The sequence below is a fragment of the Arvicola amphibius genome, chromosome X (assembly GCF_903992535.2).
Source record: "Arvicola amphibius chromosome X, mArvAmp1.2, whole genome shotgun sequence".
Taxonomy (NCBI): Eukaryota; Metazoa; Chordata; class Mammalia; order Rodentia; family Cricetidae; genus Arvicola; species Arvicola amphibius.
Window position 1 is genome coordinate 30,592,462 of NC_052065.1, and position 20,193 is coordinate 30,612,654.

At 37.4% G+C, this 20,193-nt stretch overlaps 1 protein-coding gene across 1 annotated transcript in view; it reads right to left on the bottom strand.

The window, feature by feature from the left end:
* Efhc2 (EF-hand domain containing 2) overlaps window positions 1–20,193 on the bottom strand; it is a 158,913-nt gene that overhangs the window by 60,880 nt on the left and 77,840 nt on the right. The window contains exons 8-11 of the mRNA XM_038316581.1: window positions 17,993–18,158; window positions 10,972–11,114; window positions 4,772–4,968; window positions 394–524 (exon numbers count right to left, since the gene is read on the bottom strand). Of these exons, the coding sequence (XP_038172509.1) occupies window positions 394–524; window positions 4,772–4,968; window positions 10,972–11,114; window positions 17,993–18,158 (637 nt within the window). The remainder of the gene's footprint in view (window positions 1–393; window positions 525–4,771; window positions 4,969–10,971; window positions 11,115–17,992; window positions 18,159–20,193) is intronic.

Below are 20,193 nucleotides of genomic sequence, written 5' to 3' on the forward strand. Positions count from 1 at the left end.
TATTGTTCATGATTTCATATGATACTTCTCACTACTCTTATATATAGCATGACAGGAAAATTGAGGGGATTTGAGACAAAGTCTCTGATGTCTGTCTTTTGTCTTTCAGAATGCAGATGCAAGTGAAGATACAGACACTCAAAATATGGCCTTTTCTCTGATTATCAGCAACTGGCTTTTGTCTCCATTCTTCCTTCTAAATGTCTTGTATATAATTGCATAACGCTTACTAGGACATCACAGTCAAACCTTAAATATAAAATAATACAAAGACAAATAAATACCAATCTTTAATAAAATCCACGTAGCCAATTGATTGGGAAGCACTAGGAATTAAAGGGTTCTTTCTATCCTTTGGGAAAAACAGATCCATGCTACCAGAATACAGCTTACCTGAATGTATTAAAAGGCAACACCTTTGTGTGGTTATGGTCAGCAGCCGAAAATATCTGCTTGATCTCTCTTGACTTAGATTTTTCTTGTTTCAGCTTTTGTATGGCAAGTTCAAAGTTGCTGTATGGAAACTTGAAGGAGTAAAAACAAGACATACGCATGAGACGAGAAGGTCATCATCATCATCATCATCATCACCGCAACCATAGCCATCATTTTCAATATTAGTTCTTTGAGGATTTCATACACTGTGGTTTGATCACATTTACCTCTTCCCTGACTCTTCTCAAGTCCTCCTGTCTTCCCTACTTATCCAACTGTGTTCTTTTTCTTGTTCTTAACTAATCAAGGCCAATTTGTGCTACCCATTTTTTTTATCTGTGACCTTACACTCAAGTGTGGCTGACTTGCCAGAGACTATACTTTTTTATTTTAAATTTTTTATTAATTTTATATATCAACCACAGTTCCCCCTCCCTCCCTTCTTCCTGTTCTCCTGACTGGCTCTCCTTCTCTTGGCAGCTAACAATTTTCAATAGTACCAGAGCTAGTGGTAGAATTTCATGCACAACTCCAGTTTCCATGCTGGAATTTTGTCTGCCTTGGGCTTGCACAGGTTTTATGAATGCTATGACAACCACGTGAGCTCATAGTGAAGTTGCTCTGTTGTTCCCAGAAGACACTCGTTCCCATTTATCCACGGTCTCTGACTGGCTCTTACAATCTTTCTTCCTCCTTCCACAATGATGCCTGAGCCTGAGGAAGGCATCTGATATGTATGTTCCATTCACGGCTGAACATTCTGAAGTTTCTTATTCCCTGTACCTTAGGAGGGTAATGGAGACCAACAAGACTACATGGTAAACCCATCATAAACTATACATGTCTTTATCTAGAAACAAATTTGCACAAGAAATTACTAGCCTTGTTATCTTTTGAATGAAAGATTTAGGAAAAGGGCTGCCATTATTCTAGGCCCTAGATCTCAAACAATTGAACTTAAGGGATAGAAGGTAACAAAGTTTACTAAACAATCTTAGCCTTCCTCTAACTCTCACACATAACCTTGATATTTTAGCTGACCCTGATGGAAAGAAAAAGAGATTTAGAGCTTGCTAAATGTACACCTACTCTCTCTAGATCATTAGAATGGCTGGCCACCAGGCAAAGTAGTGATCGTAACAAAGCTGGGCATCAAAGTTCTGCAAAAGCACTGTAAACTACATACATTTGTTGTTTAGGCATTCCACTGTTTCTGTCTCCTACTTTGTGGTTAGCTTTTTTTACATAGAAAGAATACTTCTTATTCAATTACAGAAAGCAAAAGGTTGTAAATAATTACAGCCAAGAGATCAAAAGTGAGAAGATGAAACTTTAGAAAAAAATGTTTTAATGCTATTTTAGTATAAAGCTGCCTCTATTCCACCATCAAATGATCCAGGTGGTTTGGCACCTACTGAGCCCCTTCTTTTTTTACATTTTCTTTCATGTGTTTCCATGATAGCATCTATTTGATAGATCCTTTGAAAAGACTACTGAGGCTGGTAATAAGGAGTGTATTAATCTTTATCTTCTTACAATGCCTTTGTTAAGAACATTTTTAAAGCAATTCAATTTTCACTTGAGATGCTGTTACTAGGTAATGTCTTTCTCATACTAAAAGACAAAAACCCCTTGTACCTTAAAACTATATATTATGTATTGGCTGGATATATAACTGAATGGAATAGTTTTCATTTAGCATGTTCAAGGCCTGAGTTCAATTCCTATCACTGCAAATGAAATAAAGCAAAAGGCACATGCACGGTTTAATATACACAGATAATCCTCAATTTACAGTGATTTGTGTGTTAATACACCCACTGTAAGTTGAAAATGTACCAATTACAACTAACTTACAGAACATCTCAAGCTTAGCAATACAGCACACTGGAGAGTGTTTCACTTCATGATCACAGTGTTTTTTAAGGTCTGCAGCTCACTGCTGATGCCAAATGGCATGTAAGAAGACTTGATTATATAGTACGTACTAGCCTGGGCTGGAAGGGGAGAAAAACCCAGAATTTTGAAGTTTCTATTAGAAAGCACATCACTTTTGCATGACAGTAAAGTCAAAACTCCTATGTCAAGTAATTCTAATTTAAGAAGTATATGTTTTATGTTAAGGTAGAGGTTATGTTCAGAACCAGAATTTTGGTTTATAACAGCAACAATGACTGAGTTTACCATGGGTCATATATGACTAAGCCCCTCACACAAATTATCACATTTAACCTCTGTAGCAACACTATCAAACAAGCACTGTTGTTACTCTTATTTCAAAAACAAGGAGACAGAAGCTTAGAGATCATACATAACTAAAGTCTGTTTTGGGGTTATACTCTTATACACTGTAAAGATTTGTCACTCATATTGGTTTAATAAGATGATGATTGGCCAGTAGCCAAGCAGGAACCGGACTAGGAAAATTCTGGGAAGAGGAAAGGCAGAGACACTTTACCAGCCAGATGCAGAGTGGGCAAGATGAGAATGCCTTACTGAGAAAAGGTATGAAGCCACATGGCTAAACATAGATTAGAATTATGGGTTAACTTAAAATGTAAGAGTTAATTAGTTGTAAGTCTGAGCTATGGGCCAAACAGTTTATAATTAATATAGGACTCTATGTGTTTATTTGGGACTGAACGACTGCAGGACCAAGTGGGACAGAAACTTCCATCTACAAAACCCTGTCACCTATTAGTGCGGAGACCAGATTTGAACCCAGGCTTACTGGTCTCTGGAAATCTAACTGCTTAATCACCATGTTTCTCACACGAGTTTAGAGTTGTCTTCTAGTATAGGTTTATAGTTTTAAAATAACTTGCATTTCTAAAACTATAAACAGTGAGGTGGTGTAGTGACTGTGGAAGATGTTGTACTCAATAGAGGTACTGAGAAGAGCACTGTGAACTACCAGCTTTCAACTGTCACTTCTGCATAACTCTGAATTTACCTGATAAGCAGGCTGTTCTAGGGGCCCCATCAACCTGGTTAAGACTTTCTCTAAACTGTACTAGCTAGTTTTTTAAAAAAGATTTATTTATTTATTTTGTATATAGTTTTCTGCAGGCATGTATGCCAGCATGCCAGTAGAGAGCACCAGATATCATTACAGATGCTTGTGGGTACTGGGAATTGAACCCAGATCCAATGTTCTTAACCTCTGAGCCACCTGTGCAGCCTGTACTAACTAGTAAAAGTTCTTCCTACCCACCCTTCCTTCTTTGCCTTCTCATTTCACAAGGATAAGACCTGACCTGCACAGCACTCTGAAGGTAGCTCCCATTTCCTGTGTCTTCTTGAGCCTCTCCTTTCATCCCACAGAGGTCTTTCCTCTAATATTCCTGGTGTGGGTCTAACACTGTCTTGAAACCTAGCAACTCAACCCTGGTCATTTTCTTTATAAATGAGATAAAGTATGCACTGTGTGAGTATAAATAGTGCATAATTATTTAACAAATCTTAAAATAAAATTTTACAGACTGATTTTTTTCAAAATTACAAGCAATGAATTCCAAGGACAACTAGCTTATATGCTAAACAAGTCTACATTTAAAACCTAAGAGTTATATCCATGGATTTTTATAGAACAATATTGTCAGCTCAGCACTTTTAGTAACAGTAACCATTTGCCACTGCAGTATTTTCAATTAAACAAAGAAATTGTTGCTGGGTGTGGTGGTACATACCTGTAATCTCAACACTTAGGGAAGAGAGAAGCATGAGAACAATGAGTACATAGCCAACCTAGGTATCTGCCTAGGTATGTCTCAAGAAAAAGTGAAGTTAATTCAAGAACTAAAATACAACAAGAAGACATTTCTATGAGCTCACTGAAGCAAATTTCTTCTTTGATTCTAATTTCAGCTTCAGGTGTCACTGTTAAGCAGACCAGCAACTTCAGCAACTACAGCTTCCTTTGGGGTTTCTGTCTGTTCCACCCATAACTTCCTTTGCTACTATGTGTCAATTAATTTGGATGGCACAGTGTGTGCCATCAGATTTTCTTCCTTTCCTATAGTTGTTGCATTGCCTTCTAACAAACATTATTGGCATCAGCAAAAACCCAGGAAACTTGATTTATTCCTGGGTCTGCCTCCCGCCAGGGTCTGGAATCTGTGATGCTGGGCAGTGGAGAGCTAAGCTGTAAATAGCAGAGACAAGGGCCGGGCATCTGTGATGGGACCTGTGGCCAAGTCACACAGATCCATTATTCATGCCCACATGTGTGAATGTGCAATGTACAGCAGTGGCAGGATGCAGAAGAAAATGACTCAGAGGGAGAGAAACACACACTGAAGAAAGTAGGGAGTCAAGAAGTATACAGTGTATTCACCTTGTCTGTGTTATTCTCCATGTATTTTAAGGTGTACTCATCAGCATTAAGCAGATGAAACAGGTAGCCATTCACATTCACCGTGGTTCCAATATAGAGCTCCTCAGCCTTGAGGTATTCTGAAAATTCACTTTTAAAGACTTCTTGTCCAGGCTTTTTCACACGACTTCTTTTCAAGAACATTCCACCAGCATTCCCTAAAGAAACATGAAAAAAATTTCATGAGTTGCTTCATTCTTACAAAAACCACAACTTGCCTTTAGTTATTTTCTCTTCCAACACAGACTGTACAAATTATCTGTAAAGCCATGTTGCACACTGTGGGAGGGAAGAATAGGGAAGTGGGCAAAGAAACAGCATTTTTTCTTGTGTAACTCTTAAACACCACTGGAGAGAATGTAAATTAGTATAACTACTATAGAAATCATAAGAGTATTCCTGAAGAAATTAAAAATAGAACTTGCACATCATCTAGCTATATAACAAACCTGAGTATAGATGTACAAGGCTCAAAGGCAAATTACTACAAAGATAGCTATGCACTCAGGTATGTCTCAGTGGCCAAGTTAGGGAATCAGCCACAGGTATTAATCAATGGATGATGGATGAAGAAAATACGTCTCATATACACACTGGAATTTTATTTAGCCATAAAGAATGAAATCATGTCATTTGCAGGAAATTGACATCATCATGTGAAACCAAATAAACCACACTCAAAGTTTAATTTAGGAGGAAAAGATATGAAATTAAAGATATAAGATAAGATATAAGATAGATATAAGAAAAGATAAGATATAAGAAAAGATAAGACAAAATGAATATTATCAAAATATATGCATGAATAAAAATGAACCCATTACTTTGTAGACTTCTAAATGACAAGGTGAGTGTATTAAAGAAAAAAGTAATATGGTATTCAAAACTTTTCTTTCCTCATTCTTCCAAATTCCAAAAACATTTAGCAAGGACCTTTTGTGTATGTTCCACAGCAAGCTGGAACTGTGGGATATCAGCAAGTTCCTCTTCTCTAAAGCATGAGTGAAACACCTACTTTCTTTATTTCCACAGATCTGCTTCACACTTAACCTGGCATTCAGATTAAGGGCAAGATACCCCACATCTAAGACAAGATTTAGATTAAGTGTTAGAAAGCAAGTATGGGGGAGGAAAGGGGGGAGGAGATGGAAATTTTTAATTAAAAAAAAGAAAGCAAGTATGGGGGTTCCTCCCTCACACCGTAGTAAAATATCTTTGCTTCTTTTAGTAGTTTTATTTTATGCTGCTTACTTTCCAGAATTCTCATCATTTTTCTATTCTCTTCTACCTGATGCTTGTTTATTTTCTTTGACTTCTTGGTAAACAAAAGGCAGAGCTGAACAGGAGATTCCAGCATCTTCTGACGTGGAACTGACTTATGACTATAACTGAGACCAGATGAGACCAGACAGGAGAAGTGGTGAAAATATTCAGGCTTTGAAGCCAAATTGAGCTGCACTCTATACTGGCTTTGCCAGTTGCCTACTGCATACTCTTGAAGTCTTCTTTAAGATCTCTAAACTGCTAGAGTTGGTACTGGTAAAATAGAAATTTTAAGATGTGTATGTGGGAGGAGTCATAAAAATTTACTCTCAGATCAGCTCTTACTATGGGGATCATTACCAAAGAAAGGCCCTAGCTGCTACAGGCTGCTACCAAAAAATGAAAGTTCAAAGTAGGAACACTGAGACTGATCCATTCCTGTATAGACAACTGGCAGCTTTGGATATGTCTGTCAGAAATTCCTTGTAAGTTCACTAAGGTCTAAGATCTACCACTTTCTCCCTTTCCTCCATCCTTCATAGGAGTTAGAAACTACTATAGCCAGATGTGGTATTAGATATGTATAATTCTAACACTCAGGAGATAATGAGTTTTAGTCCCTGCCTGAGCTATATAGTGAGACTATGGAGAAAGGAACAAGGGGAGAGATGATTAGGGGAGGGGTGAGTGGAAGGAAGTGGGAGAGAGAGAGAGAGGGGGGGAAGAGGGAGGGAGGGAGGGAGGGAGGGAGGGAGGGAGGGAGAGAGAGAGAGAGAGAGAGAGAGAGAGAGAGAGAGAGAGAGAGAGAGAGAGGAGAACCCACTGCAATCTGATGGTTCTCTGGGCTACCTCTGGTTCCTTCAGCATTTTATTGTTGTTTTTGTTTGTTTGTTAATTTGTTTTTGTTTTTTAAATAAATCTCTTCTACATTAACCCTGTCTCTGGATTTGTCTCTTTTTAGAGGACCTAACCTGCTTTGAAACTTAAGGATAATAGTAAGTCCTCAGTGATGGTCACTATTTTTGTAAACCTTCTATTTTACAAATGCAATTTGCTTGGCCCCATAATTTTATGTGGGCTACCCCTCTGTATGCTATGAATATGTTTTATTACCATTGGTTATTAAAGAAGCTGTTTCAGCCAATGGCTTAGTAGAGTACAGCTAGGCAGGAAATCTGAACAGAGACATAGAGAGAAAGTAGGCAGAATCAGAAAGATGCCATGTAGATGCCCAAGGAGATAGATGCCTTGGAACTTTTACTGGTAGGCCACTCATGATAATAGACAGATTAATAAAAATGGGTTAATTTAAGATGTAAGAGTTAGCTAGAAATATGCCTAAGCTATTGGCCAAACAATGTAATTAATATAGTTTCTGTGTTATCATTCAGGTCTGGGTGAGTGGGAAACAAACAAGCAGTCTCCAATCACAAAATGGTGCCTAATGTGTGGCAACTACATCCACATAAAACCTGAGAATGCTTGGGTAGAAATTCTAGACACAAAAGAATGAGTTTAGTGCAGCTTCTTGATAGCTGAATTTTTTTTTCAGATTGATTCTGTTCACTGGTGGCAAGCAGGGGTTCTGAGTTTCCTTTAAGGGAGATGTTCCTGACTAAGCATTGGCAACTAAGACTGCATGCCTTCTTTATGGGAGGGCTTCCTGGTTCATGCTGGCATGAATGGCTCTGGCTCCATTGGGAGGCCCTGCTATGGAGCATTTGAATGGGCTCTGTGAGCAGAGTGCTAAAGGTTGATTGATGGTAAAGGGGTGCTCCTGGTCAGAAAGTGATTACAGATACACAATAAAGACAGATTCAGTTGAAAAAAAAAAACCTCTGAATGGGTCACAATGTTTTTAAAAATGTACATAGGTTTGGGACAGAGAAGAAAGAATATAGACAGTTATAAAAAGAAATAAATAGTTTTTAAAAATAAAACAAAGTATTTAAAGAGACAGAGTAAGTTGTAGATTAAAGGAGTAAAGATAATAAAAATAAATATTAAAAAGTAATAGAGTAAAAAAAGAAAAATAAGTCACATAAAGATGGAAAATACCCAGAGAGTCTGGATTATGTAAATTATTGTGTTTTCTTTGAATTTTTTGACTGTAAATGAGCTAAGTACAGAGAGACATTTCATTGTATAGGCTACTAAGCTAAACCAACATTAGTTTTGCTTTTGGTTCCTCAGAGGATAGAAAGCTGTGGATTCCTTAGTGGCTAATATGGTTTGATCAAATAAGACCCCCCTGAAGCAATGGCCCAGATGGTCCAACATCCATGACAGCTTCAGGACTGCTGGCTGAGATAGACCTACCATACAGGATATCCCATGAAAGACCTTATTAACAGTACCCCCAACCAGCAGGAAGTAGTCTAGAGAACAATGCCCAAATTCCCTAAATGATTGTTTATGAATATTTGTTTACATTTTTAGGGGATATGCTATAGAGATGAATACTTTGTATTGGTATTTATCTTGATTTATTGATATATATTTGAGGTCAATTTTGTTATATGTATATTTTTGCTCTGATTAAGGTATTGTGCTTGTGTGGCTCATTTAAAAATATAATGTATAATTAAGAAATACAGGTTAATAGACAGTCATCTATAATAACCAAGCATGTGGTCATGTTAGTTAGGTTTTCTAGATGTACAGAGATGTATTTCAGTTAGGTATTCTTTAAACCTTTTAAAGACTAACAGAATATGGCATTTAAAATGTTTTAAAAACATAGGACTTTTCATGACAATGAGACTGACTCATCTGCTCCTGGCAGTAACAAACTACTTCAAGAGGAAGATGGGCATCATCAAAGAGGCTCCTTAAGGAGTTTGTTAGTCATTTGGGCAAGAAATTGCTATTTCTTGGACTGCTTGATGGCATGCTATATATACTGGACATGTAGGATCCACAGAAAAATTACTTGTCTAAAAGTGAGACAGTCCTTTAGGGTTTCTACTTCATGAAAGAGCTGCCAGACATTTTGTAGAACACAGAAGAAAGCATCTTATGAACTTCACCATTACAAAGCAAAACAGATCTTCAAATTTCCTGATTCATGGAAAAGTCTGCCAGATATTATGGGCCTACAGGCTGAAGATAGATGTCCCAACATTACAGAAGAACTTTGGGTGACTGTCTAGGCAGCAAGATGTCTCTGTCAATTCTAGAGTTTTGGAAACTGCTTACAATGCACTTCCTGTTTACCTAGGTAATATATCCTTCTGGAGGTTTTGATGGAGTTGAAGACAGATAATTATAACTATTTTTTCTTTAATTATAATAAAAGATAAATTGGATATAAATATTATAACTGTAATTCTTGCTTGATACCTGTTTTGTTATATGTAATTTTACTATGTTAAAGTTAAACATTTTACTATGTTAAAGTTAAACATTCCTATTTATTTAGACAGAAAGGGGAGATAATGTGGGATTTCCCTGTATATGATATAATGTTTTATTTCCATTGGTTATTAAAGAAGCTGTTTCAGCCAATGGTTTAGTAGAGTAAAGACAGGTGGGAAATCCAAACAGAGATATATAGAGAAAGTAGGTAGAGTCAGGGGATGCCATGTGTGGTAGGCCACAGCCTCGTGATGATACACAGATTAGTAGAAAATGGTTAATTTAAGATGTAAGAGTAATCTAGAAATATGCCTAAACTCTTGGCCAAACAGTGTTGTAATTAATACAGTTTCTGTGTTATTATTTGGGTTTGGGCAGCCAGGAAATGAAAGAACAATCTCCATTTACAATAATTACTTTTCTAAGTGTACAGAATTGATATTTGTGACCATTCAGAACATGGCATATGCTCATCCTTATTTAGTTTCATATTTTAGGATTTTCTATTACTCAAATTACACTGAGGGCCTGACTTAGTTGTACAAATTATCCATTACAAAGCCGGGCGGTGGTGGCGCAGGCCTTTAATCCCAGCACTCGGGAGGCAGAGGCAGGCGGATCTCTGTGAGTTCGAGGCCAGCCTGGTCTACAAGAGCTAGTTCCAGGACAGGCTCTAAAAAAGCTGCAGAAAAACCCTGTCTCAAAAAAAAAAACCAAAAAAAAAAACCCAAATTATCCATTATTCATCAGCATACTAGGTGGCTAAAGAAGTTCAAGTATATGACTTGACTGTTACACTTTCAGACTTTTATATATCTTTAAAAAAAACCTTGTTGGTTTCTTGAAACTGGTCTTGATCAGGATATTCACAACATGTAAATTGGCAAATGGTACAAACCAAAGTTTTTACTTATTTTTTTCCCAAAGAGTTAGTTCAGCTGGTTATTCTTCTCATATATATATCTCCAGCACAGATAAAAGTTGTAAACATGTTGAAACAAAGAACATTACCAAATGTGTAAGTCAATGACTGTCCTTAGCAATAGCCATGAGATCAAAATACTGAAGAACATTCCACAGGCCTGGGGGCAGGACCTTTGGCAATAGTCAGAACAAACAGAAGTAACACGGAAAAATGGATCCTGAAGATTAAATTTGTATATCCTGTATTCTTTTCTTAATCAGGCAAAGATTTTTGTAAGTGGGACAATGGAACACTCTGTTGGCTTTCTGGCTGGGGGTGTGATTGGTGGTAGTCAAACCATGACTTTGAAGCCCTGAGGTTCCATAGGAATGCCTCAGAAAAAGAAATGATAGTAGCAAAGGGGATTTCCCTTGGGTAACTGATCCCAGCTTTTCTTTGTTTATCATTTTATATATTTGGGTTTATGTTTAAGACATTGCTGTAAGAAGAAATTTATTGGTTAGAAAATTATCATCACAGATATTCTAGTCTATCAAATCATATTATACTCCCTAATTTCGAAAGGGAAAGGTGGTTAATGGTGTGAGGAAAATGCTGAGTAACATATGTCTCTTACCGGAATTCCTCTCTATAGGTTCAAATACTGAAACTGTATCATCACCGAGATAAAACGCAATAACAAACATCCTGTCCAAATCAGCACATTTGTCTGTGACTAGTTTTGCAAAATACCGGAGTATGTTACTTATGTTTCCATAGCTAAACAGAAGAGAAAAGAGAGTTAGAGCATTGTACAAGCAATACCATAAACATTATATATATATATATTGCAAAAAGTGAGTCATGGCTTTAAGAAAGAAATTTATGCTTTTTTTAAACAGTCTAAACATCTTCTTTCTAAGGTTCTAAATCTAAACATAAACACTGAAGGAATTTTCCCAATAGATTAAAATCTTTCCTGTTCTTCATATTCTGGGAAATATACTGAAAACTAGGCCTGGTGGCACATGCTTGAGATCTCAGCATTAGAATGAAGAGATGGGCAGGTCTTTGGAGCACACTGCTCAGCCAACTGAGTCGATTCCTTAGACCAATGAGAGACCCTATCTTAAAAAACAAGCTAGGTGACTCCAGGAAAGTACTAAGGTTGATCTCTGCCCTTCTGCCCTCCATGTGCACAGGCATAGACATGAACCCTCATGAACATGTTGTACACAACCTAAAAAAATCCATAAACACCTGCTCAAAGCAGATGAATTAATCAGCTCTCCTCTGATCATGTAGTTGGTCAACAATCACAGTAATTCTGTCAGGTAGAGGCATAAACACTTAGCACAATAGCCAGAGTCAATCCAGATGACATATGTTACTGGGCTCCTGAGGCATCTGTCTCAAGTCCAGGATTTTTCTACCCTCTCTATCACTCCCATCTCTCCAGGATCATTCTAAACTACTTTCAAGGAAAACATTAACTTTTCCCCTTCATAAACATCATGCCCATGTCTCCATTTTAATACATTTATTATTTCCATTGCATGTAGCCATTACATGCCTGTTTTCATGAGAAAGTGCTGTCTTATTTTAACCATTATCTGCTATGACACTTTTTTATATTATAATGTATTACACTAAGTATTTGCAGAAAGTTATACCCATAAAGATCATAAGAAATACTTAGAACTATATGAATGAACAGGGGGTTAGAGATGGAATCAAACAAAATTTAAAATTTTTCTCAGGGAAGCAATGGTAACACATACCTGTAGACCCAGTCCTGGGGAGGCTGAATTTATGAGTCTGAAGCCAGCCTGGGCTACACAGTGAGACCCTATCTTAAAAATAAAAGAAACAGTTCCCAAAGTTGGTTGCCTGAGCAGTGAACTAAGTAACTCCTGGTCTCTCAGTAAAGGCACAGCTGCAATTATGAGCCAGTGAAAGTCAGCCGTCCAACAAATAGCAAGGCCTTGGGAGGTCTGTGCTAATCAAAACCATTACCTTTGAAAGTGTCCGCTACAATCAACCATGCCCTTCAGCACTTCCCTATAACTTGCAGATTCTCCTGTCCTGAAATCTATTCTTTGTGCTCACAGTGATGCAAACCACAACAAAGTATTTCTAATTTGCAGAGACATAAAGTGCTCTTCTCCACCCACTTCTTGAATTGTATAGGAAGGTGGGCTGGGAAAACACTGTGGCAAGGTTGCCAATTTGAGGCCTCATATGAGATAGAACACAGCAGTTTGGAAACCTCATCCCAGGGTAGTCTGGACAAAATCACCACTGGGCTCACAATTTGGATTTTCCTAAGTGCCTAGTTCCAAGGCTTCAGATGGACCTTATAGACTATTTGGGCCAGCTATACTCTGTGAATTACCTTCTCTGGTACTTAATTGGACTCAGAGGTAAATATTCAACAGTCCCCTCTTATGAAAGACTCATAAAGTTACAGATGCCTAAAATATCAATAAACAATTGAATCAGGTCTAATATAAGTCCAAATGAATGGTATTTTAAATATAACTTCTTAGAACATTTTAAGTTTATAAGTGCATATATTTACTGGGAATATTTGAATATACCATTCATTTCCCCTTAATTGTAGTATTCTGGATATCTCATCAATTGGTAATATAAACTTACTCAATAAAATTGAGCCATTTATGAAGTTTGATGTACATAAAATTCACCCAGAAGACTTATTACATATGCAGAATACATAATCTAATCACCGGAGATATGGGCTCACATGTGAGCTTATATTTGCAGAAAACTACAAGATGGTCCCCATGGAAAATTGTAGGAAAGTATTCAAATATTTCCTTCATCTAAATCAATTTTCAAATGCCTGACTTCTGATCACAATCTTCCCCCTTCCGGGTGATTAGCTACTCATATCTCTTGTATCAACCATGATGTCATATTTAGCAATTTAACACTATACAGTCCTGTACTCTTGGTTGGTTGTCTTAAAATGTGTTTATTCCCATTGTCCCAAAACAAATTATAAATTCCTAGATCTAGGATGCATGTCTTAATGTTTCTGACATAGAGCCCAATCTTCACTGCATTGAATTCACTGCATTGAATTCTCTTCCACCATCCCTTTCCTTCTGTCTTTCTCATGCTGGGAATGGCACCCAAGGCCTGAAATACGCCAGTAAGTCATATTCTCTGCCCCTTCTCCTTTCATTTAAATCCATTTCTACTGGTAAAGGGTTCTGTTACCTAAACTGTTCTTACAAAAACTAACAATCATCTACAAAATGCCACATCCCAACCTTAGTCCTTTTTTGCACCTAATTTTACTAATCAGCAACTTTTTCCATGACACTCTTGATTCACTTGGCTCAAAGCACTATGCGTTTATTAGCTCTATGTCATTCCTATCTCCTTGTTTGCCCCATGCCATCCTTCTTCCATGGTTCCTTCACTTTTCTCCAAACTCTTAATTTGGGATGTCCCAAGGTTTATTCATGTACTTCTTGACATCTGTTCATCCTTAGTGATCTTACAGTCTGAAACTTTAGTATAATTTGGCATTATTAACTGAAATGTTAAATGATTTCCAAATTTACATCTCCAGTTTAGACCTGTCTCCTGAATACCCTCAATACAGACCACACCCATCTTCACTTGATACCTAATTGCCATCTCAACTTGTTCTAAAACTGAACTTGGGTTCTTGTCCCCAAACCCATTCTACCTATAGCACCATTCCAATTACTTGGGTCTAAATCTTGAGACATCTATAACTTTTTACTTTTTTTTGGTTTTTCTTACACCTCATATCTAATCCGTCAGGAAATCTTATTAGCTCTACATTCAAAATATATTCAGAACCTGCCATTTCATTTCATCCCTCCAACAGTATCCATCCAGATGTGATAACTTTTCTCTTAGACTATTGAAGTAATCTCATAGGTTGTCATAAATCTACTATCATTTTTGTATAATCCATTCTTAACACTGTATAGGAGATATTCTTCCAATAGGCCAGCCTAATTAAATCATTTCTCTGGTCAAATATCCCAATGCTTCTTCCTTATCTTTCTAAATATCAAGAGTCCCTATGATTGCCGGCCAAACCTTATGTGACCTCACATTGTGTTATATCTTTTATCTTATGTTTGTGAGGTACATCTTGCTCTTCCCTCATCTTCTCCATCCACATTGGTCTCTGGAGAGTTTCTACACACTCTAGTCATGTGCATTGTTCAGAGCATTTATACTGACACTGCCTTCTGCTTGGACTATGTACTATGTTCCTTTGCCTCAGAGAGATCTATCAGAGCATCACTGAAAAGTTCAACTAGGGATATTCACCATTTATGTCCTCCTAGATCTTTCGTGTGGGAAAGTAATGCTTTTTCTTTTTAATGTGGTGCTTACCACATTCTATATACTATTTGATGTACTTGGGTGCCTTCGTGCATACTTCCCTCAACTAGAATGAAGTTTGATGAGGGAAGATGTGCTTGCATGGCTACTTTTGTCACTGATCTATCAAAAATACCTAAGTAAATGCTAGTCACACAGCAGGTCCTTGGAACATACTTGTTGACCCCCACCCCAAGCTCAACTATAACTAAGAATTGTCTAAAGATCAAAAGCCAACAAGAATAAAAGCTCTAGAGCAGTGCTTCTCAACCTTCCAAATGTGGCCACCCTTTACTACACTTCCTCATGCTGTGGTGACCCCAACCATAGTATTAGTTTCATTGTTACTTTAGAACTGTAATTTCACTCCTGTTATGAAAGGTAATGTAAATATCTGTGTTTTCTGATGGTCTTAGGGGACCTCTGTGGAATTGCCCTACAGGTTGAGAAGCACTGCTCTAGAGATACATAAGTCTTAACATTGGAAAGCATGTGAAGACCTTTTTTGTTAGGTAATGATAGGAAAAATTAAGGGGGCTGTTGGTGGAAACAAAAGATGGACAAGACCTGAAACCAGTGAAAGATTAATAATAAAATTAAAAACCATGACTTTTTGGAATCTACATGGTCAGAATAGTAGGAATATGAAATAACTTTCCTGTTAGGAAGCTATCTGGTCCTTCTACTTTGATACATCATTAAAAACTGGACTAGTGGGGCTGGAGAGGTAGATAGCTAAGCAATTAAGGGCTCTTGTTTTTGAAGAGGACCCAGGTTCAGTTCCCATCACCCACATAGCAGTTCAAAACTACTCATAATTTCAGTTCCAGATCTGATGGCCTCTTCTGACCTCCAGAAACACCAAGCATGAATATGGTGAGCATACAGATAGACAAAACACTTCAATAGACATATTCTTAAAAGAACAGGATTAGCAAACATTTTGTCTACCACTGTACTTGTTCATATACCCATTTTTTATTGGATGAAACATTTACCAGCATTCTTCTAACTCTCATGTAAACAACAAAATTAGTCTCTTACATCAAGGAACTATCAGCCTGGGGGAGTGCAAAAATGACATATGTGAGTAATCCCCAAGTCATGTGATAAGTACAGATTCTATGGCAAAGAAGCTAAACTCCAGAAGTGAAATTTTCCTGGATTCACTTTCTAGTTCAACTAAAAATTAGCTGTGAGTTTGGACAAGTTGTAGAGCTTCTTAGTGTCTTGCTTTTCTCATTTGGAAAGTAGGTGCAAGAATATAATCTGTTTTCTTCTAGGGCTGTTTTAAGGATTAGATGAAATCAGAGTCTATAAAGTAGTTAATCCAAAGCAAACAACTAACTGCTTGCTATCACTAGTGCTATGATTATTGAAGTATGATCAGCAGAGTATTGTGGGTACAAAGAGAACAAAGCACTTCAGTCCTGTGCAACCAGTTTGTGCCAGTTACCATGGAAACAAGGTCACTGTGTAGGAGGAGCTAGAGGGAAGTATATTCCTGACACAAAACAAGCAGTGAACAAAAGGAAATGAAATTAGAGACATGTGTGCCTATATCCCTATTCTTCCACCCAAGAGTACAACTTACATGTACAATTCCATCTGTAGTTAGGGTCCTGAGGCCAATTTTACATGGCAGACAGAGAAACTAAGTCAACTATTCACAAAGAACTAATTTCCCTGGGTTTCAGAGCAACGTTCTGAATAATATTTCATATTAATTAGTTATAAGAAAATGTTCCTCATCTTTTACAATAAGGACATTCTTCTAGTACATACCCTCCAGGTGGAAGTCCTTACAAACAGTAGTTACTGAAAAAGAGGCCATCCAAGTCTACCCTAAAAGCTAGCCTAATGCCAGCAAAAGAACACAGCCATCCTGAAGTCCTTCTTCCATGTAAAATGCAGTTGATTCCCAGACACTGGTATGCCTCAGGATCCCCCAGGGTGCCTGTGTAAAGAGATTGCTGGGCTCCGCCCCAACATTTCTTTCTCATCCATCCAGAAGCACACAAATTAATTAATTAATTCTCCCAAGTATGGGAGTTTGAAATTTAAATAAAACTGTAAAGTTCTTAAAAATAAACAATGAGTTCTTGAAAGACAAATGACATCATGTCACAGCAAAGGCATACCTTCCCACACTCCATATTATTTGCAGACAGGGAGTTATTATAGATACAGCATAACACTTTGTTCTCTTTCCTTCACATTTCGACAACAGCATGGGACTCCATTTGATCTGACCAACTTAAGAGTGTTTTTTCTTCTTCATGTCTTAACACATGTTCCCTTTATTATTCTCTCCTGGCATCTCCCAACCCATTATCTCCCTCACACAGAGCAACAATTTTTAGTTTACATCCTATTCAAGCATCTGCAAGGTTCTCCCACACTATTTCCCTGACTTTTTCCTTCAAGGCCTGCTCATTCTGAAGAATCAAAAGGTAGCCACAACCAGTGCCCATGTTCTACATGAACAATTCAGGATCGGACTGTGCCTTGTGTATATTAGGGATACTTTGGAAAATATATCTTCTGAAATTAACATTCAGCAGTATAAGCAGTCTATTCTCACTGGACTCAAACCAAATCTCTCAAGTTAGAGCAACATGAATTTTTAAAAATTACATGTTGCAAAACACTAACAAACCATTGAAATTTCTCTAGCAGGGGTTGGCAAACCGTAGTCTGTGAGACAAATCCAGCTGGCCACCTGTGTTTGTAAGTCTTTGAGCTAAATGTACACTTTTACAAGGTTGAAAAGAAAAAGATCAGAATAATATATTGTGATATGTAAACGTTTTATGAAATTCAAATGTTAATGTCCATAAAATGTTTTACTGAAACACAGTTACACGTGTTTACATTCTGCCCATGTAACTTTCACACTATAATGGCATATCTGGAGGCTGTAATGGAGGCCGTATGGCCCAGAAATTCAAAGCCATGTCCTCTCTGACCCTTGAAATCAGCTGACTTCTCCATTGCATTATTCCAAGAGAAAGACAGACAGACAGATATGGAAAGACATCAGGCCAGGGATGACAGGACTTTAGAGGTGTCCAAATCACACATTAAAATAAACTCTCAAGGGAGAGACTGCCAATCCCCACACATTCATCAACCTCATTGGAAAGCTACAATAAGTTGTTCCTGGGCTCAAAATCAAATGAGCTGTGTGACAGGGGTAGGTTATAAATTCCAAACATCTTTGGAAAAGACAGAACTATAATCGAGGTCCCCCCAGGCACCTGTCTAGTTCCATGAACTTTTTGAAGTTCCTCCGATGAGGTGTGGGCTTGAGGCCTACGCAGGAGCGGAAAGAATCCTCTTCAGACCCAAAGCCAGTGTAAGGTGGATATTTCCTTTCTATTTTTGGAAGAGGAGGAGGCTTGCATGAAATGGGAGTAAAATCATCTATAACAAAACACAGGCAAACAAAACATCAATTATTTTTTGCCCTGATTATGGCTGTTTTGAAAGGTCTGTTATTATTTCAAGATGAACATGAAGATTTTGTAGACTATTTTAAACTCTTTCAAACAAAACATGAGAGTAGGTTTCAATTGTGTTTATAACAACCACAGAGCTCATTTACTAGTCATTGGTTTAAAGGGGAAAAAAGCAGAAATCTTTATCAAATAACCTCACACCCCCATTTCTGAATATTATTTTGCTCTTCCCTTGATTTTTCAACAATATGAAAATTTAAACTTGAAAATTTATCCTATCAATTTCATGTTTTAACCTGCAATTTGGCCCTCTCCTATCTTCAGACAACATTTACTAATAAAAGTTATTTTCCCAATAGAAATGGCTCCTGACTGCCTCTCTTTCAACTTTACCCATTGGTCAGTTCCTCCTCCTTGAATCCACTTTTTAAAGCCCTCTTCCTTGCCTCTAATTCAACTCTAAGACACTGTATTTTACTGTCTATTAGCAAAACAAACCCCCCTTCCTGTCACCAGCCACTGTTCCAGGTCATTCATGTTATTGCTCAAGATAAGATTGCAACTGTAGTTGTAATGAAGTAAAACCCCAAACAGTTAGGGATACCCAATTGCTTACACTCTCAAATGGAGCATGATATGCTCAATACTGTTGAGTTTATTTTTTATTTATCATGTGTAAGAAATGAAAGAGTGGGAAAAGCTTACAATATCTCCAGAAGCTCTTAGGTAATCATTTGTGGTGTTGTCATCTTTAAAAACCAAGTGTGCTTTCTAGAACAAAAAACATACTGACCCAATCTATCCAAGTCACCGTGTTTGACCTATTACAAATGGTAAAAGAGATTCTAGAACATTTCCCAAAATAAAATTAAAACAGATTTCTTTCTTTGTATTTCTTTCTTCCCCAAGGTTGATAGGTGTTTCAGTTGTGAACAAAAAGAGCTCTACAAATGTAAATATTTCCTTCTCCATAGTCAAACTTCTAATAGAAGACATAATCAAAATTTTGGTACATATCATTAGAAAAAAATGCACACCAATGTTAAGTCGGTTTTTTAATTGATCAAAAAGGCTAAGGGTGTGAGGCCATTTCTAATTATGATTTGAAAACATTTTTCAGCTTTCAACTCTTCTTAGATTTCCTAGCTGCCTTTGTATGAGATTTCCTGAGGCACAATCCCCAGAAGAGCATTGGTTCATCCTAACAGAAACTGCTCACAGCAGACATGTGGACAAAGGAATTGCCAGAAAATATTTCTCCGTGGCTTAGTGAAAAGAGACAACCAGTGTGTTCTTATGGAGAATCTCATCGACCTTTCTTAATGTTCATTTTGTGATTAAAGAGACACCTTGGTAAAAAGAGAAAAGCCCAAATATTCAAATTTTGAACTGCAGTAGACTCTATCCTTGCGCATCATTACCTCAAAAACACCACTGCTTGCTACCTTTGTTCCAGGGCAAGCACCATAGAAATGGCAGAAAAGCTTTATGTAATTAGAAAATTGGGGCCTGAGCAGTTTCTTCCAACAAGGGCATATCCATACAACTCTAACTACTAATCAGAGTGCACTGGCCACAAGATTATACTACATGCTAATCTTAGTGCACTAACCGAAGATTTCAATTCTTCATTGCAAAGTCATTAAGAATATGTTCTATAGCCTTCACTGCAAGTCTTAAAACATGGTGTTGTTTTCTCAACTACCTAATTTTTGCAACAGATTTAAGTAACAAAAGAACCAATTAAGGGTTTTCCTCTGCGCCCACAGTGCCATCTAGTGTATAAAAAATGACAACTCTTCCACTTTAGCACCCTTGACTTTTATAACATCATACAGATCCTTTTTGGAAAGTCTGGATCAAGATTTAACTTTAAATTGCATCTCCCTGGTAGCTCACATAGCTTCACAAAGCCACACAATAATGCATGAAGGAGAAGTTGGCTGCCATTGGGTTTTCATCACCCCATCTACCCTGCCTATTTCAGATATTCAGAAATG